Source organism: Podarcis gaigeae (assembly GCF_964106915.1).
Source record: "Podarcis gaigeae genome assembly, chromosome: Z".
Classification (NCBI taxonomy): Eukaryota; Metazoa; Chordata; class Lepidosauria; order Squamata; family Lacertidae; genus Podarcis; species Podarcis gaigeae.
Window position 1 is genome coordinate 16,468,655 of NC_139691.1, and position 20,204 is coordinate 16,488,858.

A 20,204-nucleotide genomic window follows, 5' to 3' on the forward strand; every position below is an offset into this window, starting at 1 on the left:
GTCATTTTATTTTCAGGGAAATTTTTTTTGAAGGGTGAAGGATTGGTTTTCTGTGGAGCATGTGTCCGCTATGTGTGCACCTTAAAATTTGTGTCACAAGCTCTATTTGTTCTGTTGGTCTCGGCTATATTAAAAACAGCCATTGTAGATCTTTCAATTCAGTCGCCCGCAATTTTCCCTGCTAAAGTCCAGCAAGACATTGCACCTATCCGTTTTCGGACTGCCGACTATCAGCCATCATGCATGCAGGGGGAACAATGTGATTGGTTATTAAAAAAATATTTATTTTTTTAAGATTGTTTTCCTTATCACACCTGGGAAAACAGGATGATTTCCTTGTGTACACCCTGAACATCTCTCTTCCTCCCTTATTTTATTTCGTCTTAGTAGTTTCCAACTTGCTTTTCAAATTGGTGGCCATTTTGTGAGCCTCTGCCACTTCACATTCTACCTCAACTACTTGGCTCGCCATCACTAACATTAGTATTTCATTAATTACAGTGGTACCTCGGGTTCACGGACACTTCAGGTTACAGATGCTTCAGGTTACAGACTCCACTAACCCAGAAACAGTACCTCGGGTTACTGAAACTTTGCTTCAGGATGAGAATAGAAATCGTGCAGTGGCACAGCAGCAGCAGGAGGCTACATTACGGTAGCTAAAGTGGTGCTTCAGGTTAAGAACAGTTTCAGGTTAAGAACGGACCACCAGAACAAATTAAGTTCTTAACCCGAGGTACCACTGTACTTTATGCTGAAATCCGTGTCTTTATCCTACTTTTAAGTAAATTTTAACCCTGTTTATCCAAAAGTTCCCTGTCACAGTTAGCATTGAGGGAGCTATTTTAGGCCCAACCTGAGGTAAATGATTGGCGAGCTTCCTCTGTAGTGATGAGGACATCTTGCTACTCATCACTGCTCAAGAGTGAAATTTAGGGGTAAGAAGCGATATTTTTATTACATTGCTGTTATAAGAAAAAAAAATGCTCATTTTCGATTATGGGGTGTCCTAGAGCCCATATAGAGTCCTTAGGAGAAAATAACAGAGGATAACCAGAGTATATTGAGAAGCAAAGTGGCTAGTAAGCCTGATCTTTATTAAACGGTTGCAACAGGGTCCCCACTCACCACATGCAGGAGGGAGGAGAACCCTGAACAATGGTGTGCAAACCCTTACATAGACTTTTGAAATTATCCACCCTGTAGTTCAAGACCACCCCTAAAACATCATACGTACATCACAGGATGTGATGTGTATCTGTGTATCTGAAGAAGTGTGCATGCACACGAAAGCTCATACCAATAACTAACTTAGTTGGTCTTTAAGGTGCTACTGGAAGGAATTTTTTTTTTTTTTTGACATCACAGGAGGCAGTCTACAGCAGAAATCCTATCTGCCAGGATACCTGTTAATGGATTTACCTGGACAGCCTGGCCATTCTTTTGTGATGATAAATATTTAATTCCTGAGTCCTGGTCACAGTGTCACCCTATTCATACACAAATGTGCCCTTAAGGCAGGATTTGTGAGCACAGACACAATGGGGAGGCTTTTCCTATTTCCATCCAAACTGCAGAGGAATATTTGAGGTCACTGAAAGACTCAAAATGGCTTTAGGACTGTTTTCCTGCAGTTTATATATTTATGTATGTGTTTGCCTGGTACATTTATGAACATTTATTTTATATCTTAGACCTTATAATTCTCATAACAATTATAATAGTGCTTCTTAAGTCTAAATCATCTTGACATGGTGATTCATTGATTTATTGTCACATGGATTTGGCTGCCATCGGTTTCGTGCACTTTAACTGCAAGTTTTAAAATTACATGAGGAATCAAAGCATAAATTGTAAAGCCCGTGACCACTTGCACAGGATTTACAACCCACTTGCAGGTTGTGACCCACAGGCTGGGAAATGCAAATTTGTAAAACATTTAGCGCAAGCTGTCTTCAGGCTTTCCCTGCCTGTTTCTGCATGCTTGAAATCTCTGAATTTGTTTTATGTACCGATTATTATTAGAAGGACAGGAGGAGAAGCCAAACTGAAAAAATATGAAGAAATTAATGGGCATTTAACAGATTGGCTGCAATATTTTCAAATACATCAAAGATTAATCATTGATAAAAAAGCAGGACTTGCAAAAGAAACATCAAAATTTGAAAAAGAATTGATACAAAGTAAAGGAAAATATATATCGTGGGTATATGACCTCCTATTAGAATGGGAGGTAAAGGAAGAACAAGTGAAAACCGTAATGGTGAGATGGACACAAGATCTGGGTTATAATATTTACATGGAACAATGGGAAAAATTATGGCGGGAAGACGCAAAATTAATGGCCTGTTATAATCTCAAGAAAAACACAATGAAGATGATGTACAGATGACACCAAACTCCAGAAAAACTTGCTAAAATGTATAAGAATAGATCACAAATAAGTTGGAGATGTAACAGAGAAATTGGGTCTTATATACATATGTGGTTTAAGTGTACAGACATTTGTGTATTTTGGAATAATATATATGAAGAACTTTAAAAACTATTTAAATTTACATTTTAAAAAGGCCAGAAATATTTTTATTAAGCATCCTGCTAAAAGAAATAGGGAAACCAAAAAGAACATTGTTCATGTACGGTATAATGGCAGCCAAAATTTTAGTAGCAAGAAACTGGAAAAATACAACAATACCCAATACGGCAGACTGGCAAAACCTAATGGTAGAATATCTGCAGCTAGCGAAGGTGACAGGAAGGATAAGAGACCAACCAAAACAAAAAGTCTACAACAAGTGGAGAATCTTTAAAGAATACTTTAAAAACTATGGTATAAAAGGAAACATCTTGGCAGAACTAGACTGATCCTTGTATTGTATAAATATAAGATAGTAGGGAGACAAAAAGACTATATAAGAAATATGCAACTGTGCGGTATAAGGTAATTGATAGATAAAGTAAAGGTAAAGGTAAAGGTACCCCTGCCCGTATGGGCCAGTCTTGACAGACTCTGGGGTTGTGCGCCCATCTCACTTAAGAGGCCAGGGGCCAGCGCTGTCCGGAGACACTTCCGGGTCACGTGGCCAGCGTGACAAAGCTGCATCTGGCGAGCCAGAGCCGCACACGGAAACGCCGTTTACCTTCCCGCTGGTAAGCGGTCCCTATTTATCTACTTGCACCCGGAGGTGCTTTCGAACTGCTAGGTTGGCAGGCGCTGGGACCGAGCAGCGGGAGCGCACCCCGCCGCAGGGATTCGAACCGCCGACCTTTCGATCGGCAAGTCCTAGGGGCTGAGGCTTTAACCCACAGCGCCACCTGCTAGATAAAGTACAGTTAGATTAATTGGAAGACATTTTTAATTTCTTTCTTTATAAGTTTTATAATTGATTTCAGTATCGGGAATATAAATGACGTTAGTTATACTAATTTTGTTGTTTCTTATATTGTGGTTGTTTGTTTGATTTCTTCATTATTTGTTTGATTACAGTAGGTTTATTTGTTCATTTGTGTGTTGTCTGTTTTCCCATAAATGTATTTATTTTAAATTAATAAAGATATACTTTTAAAAAAGTATTACTGTATATTAGGTTTTAGGGTTTTTTACTTTAATGACAGCTTGTTTAGACTGTACAACACTTTAGAGATTTCTTAAATCAAGTTGTATATTTATTTATTTATTGGTTTTAGGCAGTGTTTTCATTTTCAGGATGTATTGTTTCACAGTATGCCACTTAAGAGATTTTTGAAATGTTAAGCAGTATATTTATTTAGTTCACTTCTGATGATATGGTATCCCTGTTAAAACGCTTTTAAATAAATAAAAAGTTGAGCTTCTGGGAGAAAAGGCAGGATTTCAGTACAAGGTGGGGAAGGCAAACAAAAAAGTAGTTGCAGTATAGCCTATATTATTACACTGCTAGGAAAATTCCTTGGAGAGCGCATGGCTCTCTTTTGGGCGCCAGTCAGTGCTTAGAAAAATAAAAATTTTATGTGACATGTCTGTGCATGCGCAGGGACCACCGTTCTATTTTCGCTTCTCCAGCATAACTCCATTCAAGGCCGCGCCCACTCCTATTTATACATATGCAAATATTAACTTATAGACGCACATCCACGGCGACCAAGCAGCATCCGAAGAGGAGGCGGGATTAAAGCCGACACATCCGCCCCTGCGTTTAAGTTGTTGCCCATCTTTTAAAACCTGTGCCTATAGAGGAGGGTATTTCTGCGCCTGCGCTTTGTCATCCCTCTCCTGCTATCCGTAGCCCCTCCGTGGGCAGTTATCCTCTGTACGTCCCATGTACAGAGAGCGTATGCGCTTGCGCAAGAGAATTATTTCGCTACCTGATAGGGAGGAGGGAGCTACAGTACATCCTTACGTTCTTTTCTATGATGGTGGGGAGAAGAGTAAAGGCGCCTGCGCAGTAAGCTCGGTTTCCTCTCACCCGTTGGGGGAAAAGCAACATTGGAGCTTCTGCGCATGTGCCTTGGGCTCACCCGCGTTCTCTAGGCGCAGGGACGCGTCTGCGCTTGCGCAGCCACTCACACACGCGCACAGGAGTAAGCGAGGGGGCGGGAGGAAGAAAAAGTCCCCAGTGCGCATGCGTTTTTCGATTCCACTATCCCTCTGGTGGCGGCCGCGGGAAAGGAGAGATAAAAACCAATCTGCGCGCCTGCGCGCAACTCGCTTTCCCCTCGCCAGAACCAGGAGGAGGCGGCAGAGGAGGAGGAGGAGGCGGAGGCTCTCGCTGTGTGGAGATAGCGTGAGGGGAGCCCAGGCTCTGCCGCCACCCCGTCTTCTCCCACGCATAGGAAGACCCAGGAGAAGGAGGAGGAGCAGAGGCAGCTCCAGCTAAGCCCGGTCTGAGGCGAGGCTGCGCTGCTGCTCTGCTCTCTCAGTCCTTGCCTGCCTGTCTCTCCCCTCTCTTTCCCCGCCTCTTCTAGCTCCCAACATGTCGGCGCCGCCGGCCAAAGTCAGCAAGAAGGAGCTCAACTCCAACCACGACGGGGCCGACGAGATCTCAGGTGCGGGTGCCGGAGGCGGGGGCGAAAGGGGGTCTTGTGTGGCGCGCGGGAATGGCGGGCGGGACCCGGAGGTGGGAGGGAAGAGATGCACACGCCGAGGCTCTTCTCCTTTGCCCCCTCCGCAGCCGCCATCTTCTCCAGCAGCAGCAGCAGCGGCCGCCACCGGAGGCGGGAAGGGAAGCGCGCCTTCGAGCGGAGGGGGGCCTCGCTCGTGTGGGCCGGATGTGCAGGCCGCGGTGGCGGCTGAGTCCAAGCGAGGGAGGGAGGCCATGTTAAAGCGCCCCTTTTGTCTCCCGCGCGGCGCGCTCTCGCCCGCTCGCTCTCCTTGCGCCCTTGGCTGCTTTCTTCTTCCCGCCTCTCTGGCGGCGGCAACAGCAGCAGAAGGCCTCGATCTTCGCTTCCGAACCCTTTTATATCGCTTCCTTGCACACAGAGAATATATCCTCCCCGGCCGCGCTCCAGCCGTGCTTTCTTTCTTTCCCGCCCCCCGCTTTTGCTTGCCGCCATGATTGCCTTTCCTGCAACGCATGGCTTTTGCCTTGCAGCAGCTCGGAAGAAGGTTTTGTACTTTGGAGGCGGAGGAGGAGAGGGGCGCGTTTTGTGGGTGTCCTTTTTACTACAAAGCAGCGGCTTCCCTCCTGCAGTTTGAGGGGTCGCAACTTCCCACCACGTGCAGCTGTGCCATGGCTTCGGCGGCTCAGATCAAACCCGAAACTCGTGGCTTGATCTCCGCCCCCAAATCATTTATACTGTATATGTATATACGCACCTACAGATGCCCAACTGCAGATTTCTTTAAAAAATGAATTCATGTTTTCATTGTATTTGAGAGAAACGGGGCCTGTATTTCATTGTATTTGAGAGAAACTCCCCACCCTTTAAACGATTCTGCTTGTAAAAAGGAAACACACAATTGTCTGGCAGGGACCAACCCTCAAAAGAGTGCCCAGCGTCCGTTACTCTGCGCACGTGTTGCTTCTACCGCCGTCTGTAGCCGCCTTTTTTTAAAAAAAGATTTTCTTGCTGGGATGAGTTTTAAGGTGATCCTGCTTTCATTGCCTGCAGCTGCACGCCAGCAAGCCATGCTGCACATAGAGCATGTCGTGCAGAATTCATTGTGCCATGTTCCCAAAGAAAGGGGCCTGGAATAGCAGGCTTCCTTATGCCAAGGGGAGGAGGGGGTTCCCCTCATCCCGGGTTTTGGAAAGCCCATTTGTCTCCAAATAATGCAGGCTAGACTAAGAGGTCCGTGGAATCCCGCCTTCTGGGTTTTTAAATAGGCTGCTGCCCACTCTTTCACGCTGTCTAAAAGCACACTAGACAATAAGCATTGTTTCTTTTAAAGGAAACAGTGTGGCATGTTCACTTGCTCAACAGGGTTTTTTTATTGCCTTAAAAATGGTGATCCAGGAAATTAATTACATATTGCATAGCTTTTTTCAATTAAATGAAACTGATGGGTTGATTAGTTCAACAACTTGTGGCATGAACATTCTTAAAGTCTATTGGCTGTATGATGGGCCAGGTGAGAGATGTGGAAGCAAAGTAACCATCTCATGGGTCCCACCAGGTGAGCATAGTTGCAAGATTAGAAGTATAGATTGAAAACAATCTTGTAAATACATGAGAGCAGTTCTTTCCACCCACAGACCCTGTGGGGCTCAGATTTTGGATCAAATTCTTTCAGCACAGTACTGTGTGAATTTATACTTAGGAATAGGTTTGTCTGGTTTGTTTATTTTTAAAACCATCTTCTCAACTTCCTATTTAAGTGTGCATAGATTTGGAGCCTAAGAACGGAAATGGAATGTTTTCTTGTTAAAATGCATGTTCAGTGTATGTGGGAGAAAGCATGTGCAAATGAATACACAGTCAAAAGCAAACCAGATCGAGAAACAATATAGATCAAAATTGCATCCACAATATTGAGAACAAGCATTACATGTGTTTATTGTGTTGCTAATTAGAACCTGACTTGAGGCACATTTTTTTTCCAGACAAAGAGCAGCAGGAAGCAATTGAACATATTGATGAAGTACAGAATGAAATAGACAGGTAACCCAGATGGTGTTATATGTTTATTCAGAATATATTAACAAGCATCTCAATGCTTGTGTTATATAATAATGTAGGTTTACCAAACAACATAGCTGATAAAAGCTTTTTGTATGCTATTTAGTAATTTGCTTATAAAGAGTTATAAAACTCTTATGAAACTTGAAAACATGAGCTCTGCTTATTTGGATTTCATCTATTAAATACAAAAGTTGAAAAGGAAACTGCTGGTAGCAGTAAGAAGTTCGTATATTTTGGACAGAGATTTTCATAAGTGATATGAGCCAATGCTGCTTAATAAGATGCCAGCTATGGGTGTGGAAGGGGAAGGAAATCAAGCCCCCCCACTCACCCCAGCAGCCAGAGATGCAACCTGCAAATTGCTCCTCCTTTCTGTGGATTTTACAAAGACTATTAATGGTATTTCTTAAGTGTGAACCAATGCACCTGGTTCGTAGGGGTTGAAAAATGAATGAACGTTGATTTGTTTCATTTTTCATTCCTTTCGTGCATACCTACTGTCAGCAATCACATGTGGGGCAAACTGAGTTTTCTGAGCTAGTGGCCTTTCTGAACCTTGGGTCCCCAGATGTTAATGAACTACAGCTCATATCGTCCTTGATCACAGACCGTGATGGCTAGGAATGATGGGAGATGCTGTGCAATATGGTAATAGGGTGCATTTGACTCAGTTAATGCCACTTGAGAATGTTTACAGCTCTACAATTGAATTCATCACCATTCAAATACAGTGGTCCCTCCGGTTACAAAATTAATTCGTTCTGGAGGTCCATTCTTAAGCCGAAACCATTCTTAACATGAGGCATTCTTTCGCTAATGGGGTCTCCCGCTGGCGCATGGCTTCGCTCACATCTCAGGGCAAAGTTTGCAACTAGGGGCATCTACTTCTGTGTTAGTGGAGCTCGTTACCCGAAGCATTTGTAAGGAGGATGGTATGTAACACGAGGGTCTGTATTGGGCTCTGATCTGGAAGGATAGATAGTTACTTAATTGGACAAAATTATTTAACAGTGCATCAATGACCTGGTCCCATTGGTTTCAGATTAAACTTTCATCTTGTTAGAGATTGAAATAAACTAATCCTGCTACTTAGTGTTCTATTCCCCCCCCCCCCAATCTGTTGTGAAATGTCATGCTGCTTTGATACTTCCCCTACACTTTGGATCTCCCATTTTGTTTGGATCTTGTCTTTGCTATAGACTGAATGAACAGGCCAGTGAGGAAATTTTGAAAGTAGAACAGAAGTACAACAAACTCCGCCAACCATTCTTCCAGAAGAGGTCAGAATTGATCGCCAAAATCCCAAACTTTTGGGTAACAACATTTGTCAACCACCCACAAGGTACATTAAAGTCTATAATTTCTAAATATTTATTTTATAAATTAACTTGTACTAATTTTTCAAAGTGACTTGTGATACTGAATATCCTATCCAACATTTTTGTTGTTGTTCTGGACTGTGTTGTTAATGAACCTTTTTCTATTTTTATCGGTGTTTACTTAGATTTTATTAATTGTCTTTTCTATGTTTTTAGCTTGTACTGTTTTATCTTTGTAAGCCACCTTGAGTCTAGGACTGGGAAAAAGGCAGATATAACTAAAGATAATAACAGTAACAACAAGATGACAGCCTATGAAAAACAATGCAGATGCACTCTTTCTCTAATGCAAAACCTGTTATTCAGATTCCTAAATATTGGCTTTCTTTTGTATTATTTGGCTATATTGAGCAGTGTTATTGAGGTGAAAGCACAGCTTCCATCCGTGGAATCTCTGAAGAAGTTCCTGGTGGGGAGGGGACTGTGGCAAGGAGAGGTTTGTTGTCAGATGCAGCCCACTTCACTTTAGCTTCAGACCTCAGCATTCTATAAAAACAAGTCAGAAATAATTTACTAGAACTGAGTTTATATTAGTTGATTTCCGTAATGTGGATGAAGTTGGAGAACCCGGCAGCAATATGTGTTTCAGAGCATGTTAGGAAATAAAATTCTGTAGGGTGGTGATGCTTCTGCTGATGAATATGTAAAACGCACATGTGATGGAAACTTTGTAATTCTCTGATAGTATCTGCACTGTTGGGAGAAGAAGATGAAGAAGCGCTGCATTATTTGACCAGGGTGGAAGTGACAGAGTTTGAAGACATCAAATCAGGTTACAGAATAGATTTTGTAAGTAAAGGTGTGCTGCACCTTCCTTACCACGTTTGTGGATGGCTGGGAGAACAGCCTAGTGCTCCTTGAGGCCGTGCTTTGAAATATATATGCCACGTATTGATGTTCTTATATTCTCTTGACTGCAGTATTTTGATGAGAATCCATATTTTGAAAACAAGATGCTCTCCAAAGAGTTTCATCTGAATGAGAGTGGGGACCCATCATCAAAATCAAGTGAAATCAAATGGAAATCTGGAAAGGTACGTAGCTGCAGATTTCTTTGAATCCCTGTTGGTTTTGTGGGATAGTTGATCCCAGACACTAGCAGCGTCTTCTCCAGACTCTCTTTCCTCCTTGCATGGGTGAAACAAAGCACGCTTGTATCTGATGGATTTTATGTGATCTGGTGTTTCAGAGGATGGAATTTATGAGCTTCTTAGATTGCTGTGAGAACTTTTGGAAGCAAATAATGCATGTGGACGCCAACCTATGGGTTATATCTAGTATTAGTTATACTTTAAGTAGACCCATTGAAATCAATGCCGATCCAATTAGGTGCATTCCATGGGTCTTCTGTGAGTACAACTTGGTGGGGCACAACCCTTTTGTGTAGTGTGAAGGGAGGTGGTTAATTTGCAAAACAGGAATGGCCTAATTCACCTGCTTCTTTAGCATGACAGCCTGGGATGTTTCCCTGAGCTATGATAATTCCACTTGCTTGCCTGAAGGGAAAGGGAGGTGTGTTTGTAGAAACCTCTAATTTTTGTGTTGCTGGGATGTGGCCTGCTGTGTCTAGGTTGTCCGCAAGGGGATGTGTCCCTGCTGAAAAAGTACAGTTGTACCCGTGGGATATTCCTAATGAAAAGGTCTGTTTCATTCAACAATCTGGAATTCTCTGCCATGTTGAGAGTGTTGCACCACAGCTACACCATGTAAAGAACCCTTAAGGGTGCTGAGAGTTGGGAGATCCTTAACAAACTACAGTTCTCAGGGTTCTTTATGAGGAAGCCTTGACTGTTAAAGTGCTGTGGAAGTAGAATTACGTCAGAATGGACAGTTCATCTGTACCATCTGAGGGCCCTTAATCTTGTGCTCCTAAGTTATGTTTTCTCTGAATTTGGTGGGGAATATCAAAAGCAGTTTGCTGCTGCTCCATAATCTTGTTCAGTAAGTGGTCCAGTGCTTCACAGTTTCTGAATAAAGATGACAGATTAGCAATCTGAGTATCTTTTCAGTGGAAAAACTCACTTTCAGAAGGAAGTTTTGATGTTTCTGTTGCCTTTTTTTGTATGTGTAAGGATCTGACAAAGCGCTCAAGTCAGTCACAAAACAAGGCCAGCAGAAAGAGGCAGCATGAAGAACCGGAGAGCTTCTTCACCTGGTTCACTGACCATTCTGATGCTGGTGCCGATGAACTAGGCGAGGTCATTAAAGATGACATCTGGCCGAACCCATTACAGTACTACTTGGTAAGAGTCTTTAAATGAGTTTGCATCATGCTTCGGGGGGGCGGGGAGTTGAGTAATTTAAGATAAACATGCTAATGTTTTATTGTTTTTCAAATAAGGTTCCTGATATGGATGATGAAGAAGGTGAGGGAGAGGAAGATGACGATGATGAGGAGGAGGAAGAAGGCTTGGAGGACATTGATGAGGAAGGTGACGAAGATGAGGGCGAAGAAGATGAAGATGATGACGAGGGAGAAGAAGGAGAGGTTGGAATGACACTTGCCATTTAGCAATGGCTTGTAAATAGGCTTAGGAAGAGCAGAACCAGTCATCTTTGCCATGGCATCTTCTCTGCATGCCGTAGTCTTGAGTGACTTGGGTTAAGTAGCTGTAATTTGAAGGATCTCCCCTTCATGTGGAAGATCAGTGCTTTGAACAGTACAGGAGCAGAAGCTTGTTCGGTGTGTTTATTAGGACAGGCCCATTAGCAAGCATCATCAGGATAGCAGTTTTGCCTTGTGATATAGAAGTAGAGCAGAAAAGAGTGTGGTAGAGCCTCTCCTGAAAAGTAAAAGTGGGGAGGGAATGGATGGTATGAAATTTGGATTCTTATGGTGATTACTTAACAGTGTGTTTAAATGTTGCATTTCTTTCAACAGGAGGATGAAGGAGAAGATGACTGAACACTGACAGATTCCAACCACCCTCTTTCCTCCCCGTTTCCCCCATCTCCAGTCCCTGGGAGCAAGTTGCTGTCTATCCCCCCACCCCCCCAATCCTTTTCGTGCTCAGTCGCCTTGTTCTCCTGAGGTCTTTTTTTCCTCTCCTCTTCACCATGGTTCACAAATAATTTTGCAGAAAATATCAAGCAGCATTTGGTGGAAATGAAATCTTTACTCATTTTGTTACCCTCCCCACTTCCTCTTTCTAAACAAAACAAAACAAAAACTTTTAATAAAATCAACACACTGTGTTCTGTGGGGAAGAAAGAACCTTCTCCTCCCTTCACTCTGCTGGAAGCTGAAGAGTGCTAGGCCCCTGTGTAGTAGTGCATAGAATCTAGCTTTTTCCTCCTTTCTCTGTATATTGGGCTCAGAGATTACACTGTGTCTCTATGTGAATATGGACAGCATTTACCAACATGTATCTGTCTACTCTTGTTTTTTAATTAAAAAAAAGCTTAAAAAAGGAGGGGGTTATAGACAATGTAAGCAAGGGTGGGTTTCAGATGTTGGGGTGGGTTAAAGGGGCATTTGAACAAAACAATACGTCTCCTTTGGCATGTTTAATCCCAATAAACATCCTTGCAGTTTAAAATATGACACTTAGGAGATTTTTTTTTAAATTACAGTTGAGCCCTGCCACTTGATGGAGAATCAGCAGAACCTGTAGGACTTTATTTGGATTTCACATTCTCTATTGTAATTTTGTTCTTTGTTTTGTTTTTTCAAAAGAATTTTGTTTTACTGGAAAAAGAAAGTTGCTCAGTTCTGAATGTTCAAAAGTGTACAAGTTGCTTTGTTACAATAAAACTTAATGTGTACACAAGGGGGCTAATAGTCTTCACTGGAAAAATGAAATAAAAACATGTTCGACCCCACCCCCTTAGTTGGCTTTCTCAGTATGGAAGTTAGTACCATTAGGACTAATCAATATTACGTTGATGGGAAGAAAACTCTTGAAAGTAAGTTATATGATTAGCAACATAGCTGTTTTCCTTTTCCTGAAACTTGCCCCTCGTGCACACTTGACTCTTGAAAGCATGATTAGAGGACATCAAAAAATGAAGAGTAAAGTGGGTAGAAGAATGAAAAATAGAAAACACAGTAAATAGAAAGAAAGGATTTCCAATTCTCCGCCTGTCATTTATGTATACTGTATAAAGATTATTCAAAATATTAAAAGTAATCACACCAGGATCATATGCAGCTGTTCCTCAATCTACTAGACAGCGTTTTCCCAATCTTCAACCTCTGACATCTCAAGTTCATTCATTTTCCTTTCCACACAATTTTTTTTTACAAAAAAATGTCCAAAGGTTTTTTTTGATGTTGCTAAATGTCAAGAACAGTCTTTCCTCTGGTACTCTATGATGAATTTCTCCAAAGAAATTCCAACACCCATTATTAGAATAGTCCATAATTTATTGTGTGTTCATTAATTTGTACCCAGTTCAATATCTTCCAATCCCATTTCCCAGCTTAATTTAGGAGGGAAAGCTCTTTCCACTCTTCTTCCAGAATTGCCAGAGGCTTGGTAGCTTTTTCTGCTGAGTTCACTCCAATTTGCACACAGGATCCTTTCTCTGCCATCTCAGTATGTTTCTTGAGGTGTCAGTGGTTTCATTCTACTCCAGCAGCATAATTTGATTGTTCGTTTCACTCCTCCAGGCACCTGTGTGGAGGTAGTCTCCCATCATCTGCCTCCCACATTCTTAACAGTTTATAATCTTTCTTAATCACAAATAATTAAGACAGGCTATCTGTTTTATTTTTCAGCCTGTTAGTTAGTGCCGCCTTATGCCGGCCATCAGTTCGCATTCTGGGTGAAAATTAATTGGCAGACAGATAACTCCAGTCGTAATTCATCCTGATCTCAAAAGTAATTAAAAGAAGGGAGGTTTAGCATTATAAAAAGCTACACAGCTGGAATGTGTGCAGAATCTGCTAATGCTTCTTGCTTGCCTGGATAGAGAGTAGAGGAGCATGTGTAGAAAATAGCCTAGGGCAAAAGGTAACATTTTCACTAGGAGAAGGGCTGCGTAAGCAAGAGGAGTGATGATCTGGCTGCTGCTTGTGCACAGTTGTACATGATAGCAACACTGAACTGCTCAGTGTTGTGTTAAAGTTTATTTTTTATTTTTGCACAGAAAAACCATGCACAACATAGAGAAGCATTTTATGAATATAGGGTTCTGTGTATATAGCAAGCCTACCTTAGTATTGCCTGTTTGGACTATCAGAGGGCTTTCCAGTCAGCTGAGATAACTAATGGGAGACTGAAGAAGTGTGAATGCCTTTGCTACTTGATACAATGCTGCTTCCTGGCCATTTCTAGTGGTATTACAAAAAAAGGGATGCTCTAAAACTGCTTTGACTGATGCGACATCGCAGAAGCATGGGACCACATAGAATTGTAGGGTTGGAAGGGACCCTGAGAGGCATCTAGTCCACCCAGCTTCAAATTGGGAATCTCAACTAAAGCAACCATGGCAGGTGGCCATCCAACCCCCTGTTTAAAAACCTCCAAGGACGGAAGGAGAGGGTCTACCTTGTTACTTTCTCACTGTGCAGCTGCTTGCAGGCACAGGACTGTGTTTACATTCCACAGACAGTCCAGGCTATTGGAAGTCTCACGGGAGTCTGTTCCATAGTCAAATAGCTCTTGCCATCAGGAAGTGCTTCCTGGTGTTTAGTCAGAATTGTCCTTGTAACTTGAAGCCATTGGTTTGGGTCTCTCCCTCCAGGGCAGGAGAAAACAAGCTTGCTCCATCTGACAGCCTTTTAAATACTGGAAGATTGCCACATCAGTCTCTTTCAGGCTAAACATATCCAACTCAACTATTCCTCATAAGGCTGTTTCCAGGCCCTTGGTAATCTTGTCATTTTCCTCTGCACACATTCTAGCTTGACAGTATCCTTAAATTGTGATGTCCATAACTGGACACATTACTCCAGCTAGGGTCTGACCAAAGGAGATTAGAGCAGGACTATTACTTCCCTTGATAAAGAAACTATACTTATGTTGATGCAACCTAGAATAGCATAAAAAAAAATGTTGCTGCATCACACTGTTGACTTGTGGTCTACTATATCCTTTTCACATGTACTGGCAATCCAGGTGTCCCCCATCTTATATCTGTGTAGCTGGTTCTTGGTGTCTTAAGTGTAATTAAGCATTTGTCCCTGCTGAAATTCATTTTGTTAGTTTTGACCCAGGTCTCCAATCTGGTACAGTACGGTCATCTTGACTCAATTCTGTCCTCAGTGACATTGGTTACCATCCCAGTTTTATGTCATTGCATATTGGATTAATATCCCCTCAATCCCTTTATCCAAGTCATTAGTTAAGATGTTGAACTACAACGGGCCCAGGACAGAACCATGTGGTACCCCATTTGTGACTTTTCCCCCAGGATGTTGAATCATTAGGGTTTGGTCAATCAGCTACAAGTCCACCCAACCATTATCCTCACCCAGACAACATTTTGCTAACTTTTTCACAAGAATATCATGGGGAACGTGTCAAAAGCCTTACTGAAATCAAGACACACTACATCCACAGCATTTCCATTACTCACTAAGCTTGTGACTATCAAAAAATACATATTTGTCTGGCATTACTTCTTGTTGAGAAACCCATCATGGGTCTTAGTAATAAAAGGATAAGTTTCTAAGTGCTCACAGACTGACTGACTGACTGACTGTTTTAGGATGTTCCTGGTATTGATGTCAAGCTGACTGGTCAGTAGTTACCTGGGTCTTCTACTTTTCCCTTTTTGAAGATGCAAACATTTTCCCACCTCCAGCCTTCAGGGACCTCACCTGCTCTTCAATAATTTTTGAATATTATAAGCAAAGGCTCTGAGATTACATCTGCAAGCTCCTTTAGTACTCTTGGATGCAGCTCATCAGGCTCTGGAGATTTGAATTCATTTAAATTAGCTAGCTGTTCCCTGACCACCTCGTTTCTTAAATTGGGCTGCAGCTTCCTCCTGGCATCCTTTATTCTGTTGTCAGCAGGTTGGGCACTGCTTTCCTTTTGGGTGACAATAGGGGCAAAATAGATGTAGAGTAGTTCTCCCTCTTTTCCATGCAAGGGACCTACTACTTGCTGCTTCTTCCTCTTGCTTCAAACATAGCTGAAAAAACCTTTTTATTATTTTTCACCTCCCTTGCAAGCTGATGCTTGAACCTGGGATCTTTGGCATGCATAACAGGTGCTTTACCGCTGAGCTACCATCCTTCACCCTAAAGGACTTCTGATCTGGAGAAATCACTGAGCAATTGTCTTTCAGGTTTTGCCTCTTGGTTCCCCAGTGCCCCCAAGCCTACAGAATAGAAGTTGCACAACCCACCAAGGAACATAATAGCCTAATAAACTTCAAACAAGTAACAGTTAATTGCACATTTATCAGAATCCAGTTAAAACTTTTTGTATATTATACCCCATGTGTAGAGTCGTCTCTTGTGTTGTTGGAAAAGAGTGTTTGTTATGACCAGCTTGTTCTCATGGCAGAAGCCTATCAGCCTTTGCTTTGCCTTGTTTTGAATTCCAAGGCCAAACTTGCCCATTGTTCCTTTTATCTCTTGACTCCCTACTTTAGCATTCCAATCCCCTATAATGAGAAGAACATTCTTCTTTGGTGTCATTTCTAGAAGGTGTTGTAAGTCTTTTTAGAATTGGTCAATTTCAGTTTCTTCAGCACCAGTAGTTGGTGCATAAACTTGGATTACTGTGATGTAAAAAGGTCTGCCTTGGATTCGTATCGAGATCATTCTATCATTCCCGTCCATTTTAGTTCACTGATGCCCAAGATATCAATATTTATTCTTGCCATCTCATTTTTGATCACATCCAACTTACCAAGGTTCGTGGTTCTTACATTCCAGGTTCCTATGCAATATTTTTCTTTACAGCATTGGTCTTTCCTTTCGCTTCCAGGCATATCCGCAACTGAGCAACCTTTCGGCTTTGGCCCAGCCGCTTCATCAGCTCTGAATCTACTTGTACTTGTCCTCCACTCTTCCTCTGTAGCATGCTGGACGCCTTCCAACCTGAGGGGCTCATCTTCCAGCATCATAACTTTTCTATGCCTGTTGTCTTTGTCCATGTTATTGGCAGGGATACTGGAGTGGCTTGCCGGTTCCTGCTCCACGTGGATCACGTTTGGTCAAAACTCTCCACTATGACTTGTCCATCTTGGGTGGTCCTGCACAGCATAGCTCATAGCTTCTCTGAGTTATTCAAGCCCCTTCGCCACGGCAAGGCAGTGATCCATGAAGGTTATGCTTAAAATTCTACAAGGCAGGCTTAAGCAGTATGTGGACCGAGAACTCCCAGAAGTGCAAGTTGGATTTCAAAGAGCAGAGGAACCAGAGACCAAATTGCAAATATGCGCTGGATTATGGAGAAAGCTAGAGAGTTCCAGAAAGACATCTACTTCTGCTTCATTGACTATGCAAAAGTCTTTGACTGTCGACCACAACAAACTCTGGCAGGTTCTTAAAGAAATGGGAGTGCCTGATCACCTCATCTGTCTCCTGAGAAATCTCTATGTGGGACAAGAAGCTACAGTTAGAACTGGATATGGAACAACTGATTGGATCAAAATTGGGAAAGGAGTACGACAAGGCTGTATATTGTTTCCCTGCTTATTTAACTTATATGCAAAATTCATTATGCGAAAGGCTGGGCTGGATGAATCCCAAGCCAGAATTAAGATTGCCGGAATAATTATCAAGAACCTCAGATATGCAGATGACACAACCTTGATGGCAGAAAGTGAGGAGGAACTAAAGAACCTTTAAAGGAGAGTGAAAGAGGAGAGCACAAAATATGGTTTGAAACTCAACATCAAAAAAAATAAGATCATGGCCACTGGTCCCATTACTGCCTAGCAAATAAAAGGGGAAGAAATGGAGGCAGTGGGAGATTTTACTTTCTTGGGCTCCATGATCACTGCAGATGGTGACAGCAGCCACAAAATTAAAAGACTCCTGCTTCTTGGGAGAAAAGCAATGAAACGTAGACAGCATCTTAAAAAGCAAAGACATCACCTTGCCAACAAAGGCCCGTATAGTTAAAGCTATGGTTTTCCCAGTAGTGATGTATGGAAGTGAGAGCTGGACCATAAAGATGGCTGATCGCCGAAGAATTGATCCTTTTGAATTATGGTGCTGGAGGAGTCTCTTGAGAATCCCATGGACTGCAAGAAGATCAAACCTATCTTTTCTGAAGGAAATCAGCCCTGAGTGCTCTCTGGAAGGGCAGATCCTGAAGCTGAGGCTCCAGTACTTTGGCTACCTCATGAGAAGAGAAAACTCCCTGGAAAATACCCTGATTTTGGGAAAGATGGAGGGCACAAGGAGAAGGGGACGACAGAGGACGAGATGGTTGGACAGTGTTCTTGAAGCTACCAACATGAATTTGACCAAACTGCGGGAGGCAGTGGAAGACAGGAGTGCCTGGCGTGCTCTGGTCCATGGGGTCATGAAGAGTCGGACACGACTAAACGACTAAACAACAACAACTTATACCTTGCCCATTTGGATGGGCCACCTCAGACACAGAATATTAAAAGATTAATAACACAATAAAATATCAAACATTAAAAACTTTCCTAAGAAGAGCTGCCTTCAGATGTCTTCTAAAAGTTAGATATTTGTTTATTTCCTTGACATCTGATGGGAGGGCATTCCACAGGGCGGGCACCACTACCGAGAAGGCCCTCTGCCTGGTTTCCTGTAACTTGGCTTCTCGCAGTGAGGGAACCACCAGAAGGCCCTCAGCGCTGGACCTCAGTATCCGGGCAGAATGATGGGGGTGGAGACGCTCCTTCAGGTATACTGGGCTGAGGCTGTTTAGGGTTCAAAGGTCAGCACCAACACTTTGAATTTTGCTTGGAAATGCACTGGGAGCCAATGTCATTGATTTAGCATAATGGATGAACTTGACCCAGTGATATCAGTGCTTTGAAGTCTGACAGTCATGCACACCTGCAGCAACCCCTAACAGGGAATCCCACTTCCCAGGGGGTGCCAAAACCCACTTTGGAAAAAATTGTTTAAAACATTTTACTGGCCCTTTCATACTTTCGGGGGGGGGGGGGAGCGGTGCCAAGAGAGTGAAGAACAGATGCAGGAGGAAGCACAGGTAAGGTTGGTGAAGAGTCAAGGACTTCCACACCTCCTCTTCCTGCCCTACCTTTACTGCTCCAGGGTCTCCTAGGAGCAAAAGAGGATTGAAGCAGAAAGAGCAGGAGGTTATGCACAGGCAGAGCTCAATATGAGAGATTATAAACGCAGGTCAGGGTCAGGGGGCCTCTGTTTTGGCTACTGTTCACTGGATGCACAGCTAGGAGTAGCTAAGAGGTATAGGACTATTGCACAGGCCCTTCCCTAACTGGCAAGCATACTTTTTACAATACAGTGGTACCTCGGGTTACAGACGCTTCAGAGTACAGACTCCGCTAACCCAGAAATAGTACCTCGGGTTAAGAGTTAATTCCTTACTCTGGACATTCTGTACCTAACAGCATCGTAATGGGGGGAGGATATCAGACATAGTAAATATTACAGGGTAGTAGCCAACTAAGTTCTACTCACAGTAGAACTCATTGAGATGAATGAACCAAAGCTTATCATGTTTATTAATTTCAGCGTGTCTGCTCTGAGCAGGATGAAGACTGGGGAGACAACCCAGCGTGTTTTCAACTTGGCCCAGAACTAGGAATCTCTCTGGCTGTGATTGCCATTCTGATGCTGGCTTTTCCTGAATGAATTTACTTTATCACGGTCACAGACCAGCATAAGCAAAACATCTAAATAAATAGCATAACAGTATCTCTAAGCGGATAATTATTAAATTAATTGGGAACAAGAACCAAACGTAGATTAAAATATACGTAGAATACTTGATTAAGCATAGGAAATGGATGAATAAAAACCGATAAGGAAATTTTAAAGGAGATCAGTTAAAAAATAACAGCTGTATGGGGTGGGGCTTCAGAAGTGTGGATCTAGCAATATGGGCCTTCTATTTAGGACTGGTTTGTAGCATAGACCATCCTTCGACGAATATCTATCATGGCAGCGCAAAATTTAGTGACTAGATATGTGACTTCTGGGCTTTCATCCTGTAGTGATATGGAGATGTAGTGTTGTTCTGAACGCCCAGGAAAGCATATATAGGATGGGCTGGATAAACCTAGCTTGAAAGTCTATGTCAGGCATCCCCATCCTTCGGCCTTCCAGATGTTTTGGACTACAGTTCCCATCATCCCTGACCACTTGTCCTGTTAGCTAGGGATCATGCGAGTTGTAGGCCAAAACATCTGGAGAGCTGCAGGTTGGGGATGCCTGGTCTATGTAATACTGGCAATGAAAAAGGGCATGCTCTGTTATTTCCTTCTGCCCAGAGTCCCATGGGTATTCCCTCTCCTCATATGGTATCTTCCTATAACAGCCTTCCTTAACTGCTGAAGGGAAGGCCTGACAACGGGTCAAGGTATAAGCCCTTCATTGTTTTGGTATTTCAAGATTAGCTATGTATGACATTTGGGAAGGCTGACTTTTGCTTTTTCCTTTTCCTTTTTTTAAAGAAGAGCTGGTTCCTAGCCCTCATGGTTCTAGGGAGAAATTAGTGTTACCATATTTCAAACAGTGAAAATCCAGACAGAAAAGTTGTTGAGTTCGGATTTCCCCGGACATCCAAACAATTTCCGCCCAGACACTGCTGCCAGCTGCGATGTTCTGGATATGTCCAGTGGATGTTAGGGGTG

The 20,204-nt window shown here is 42.7% G+C and overlaps 1 protein-coding gene across 2 annotated transcripts; it reads left to right on the top strand.

Annotated features, from left to right (window-relative positions):
- The first annotated feature begins 4,334 nt into the window (after positions 1–4,334).
- Positions 4,335–12,250, top strand: SET (SET nuclear proto-oncogene). 2 transcript variants are annotated; one of them, XM_083722518.1, is made up of 8 exons: positions 4,335–5,025; positions 7,023–7,080; positions 8,301–8,443; positions 9,166–9,269; positions 9,401–9,514; positions 10,553–10,723; positions 10,822–10,968; positions 11,362–12,250. In XM_083722518.1, the coding sequence occupies exons 1-8, from the start codon at positions 4,953–4,955 to the stop codon at positions 11,383–11,385; spliced, it is 834 nt and encodes a 277-aa protein (XP_083578644.1). In that variant the 5' UTR covers positions 4,335–4,952; the 3' UTR covers positions 11,386–12,250. The 2 variants fall into 2 exon arrangements, with proteins under 2 accessions (XP_083578644.1, XP_083578645.1); XM_083722519.1 differs by having other exon boundaries at positions 4,685–5,025; positions 10,822–10,912.
- Positions 12,251–20,204: the final 7,954 nt, after the last annotated feature.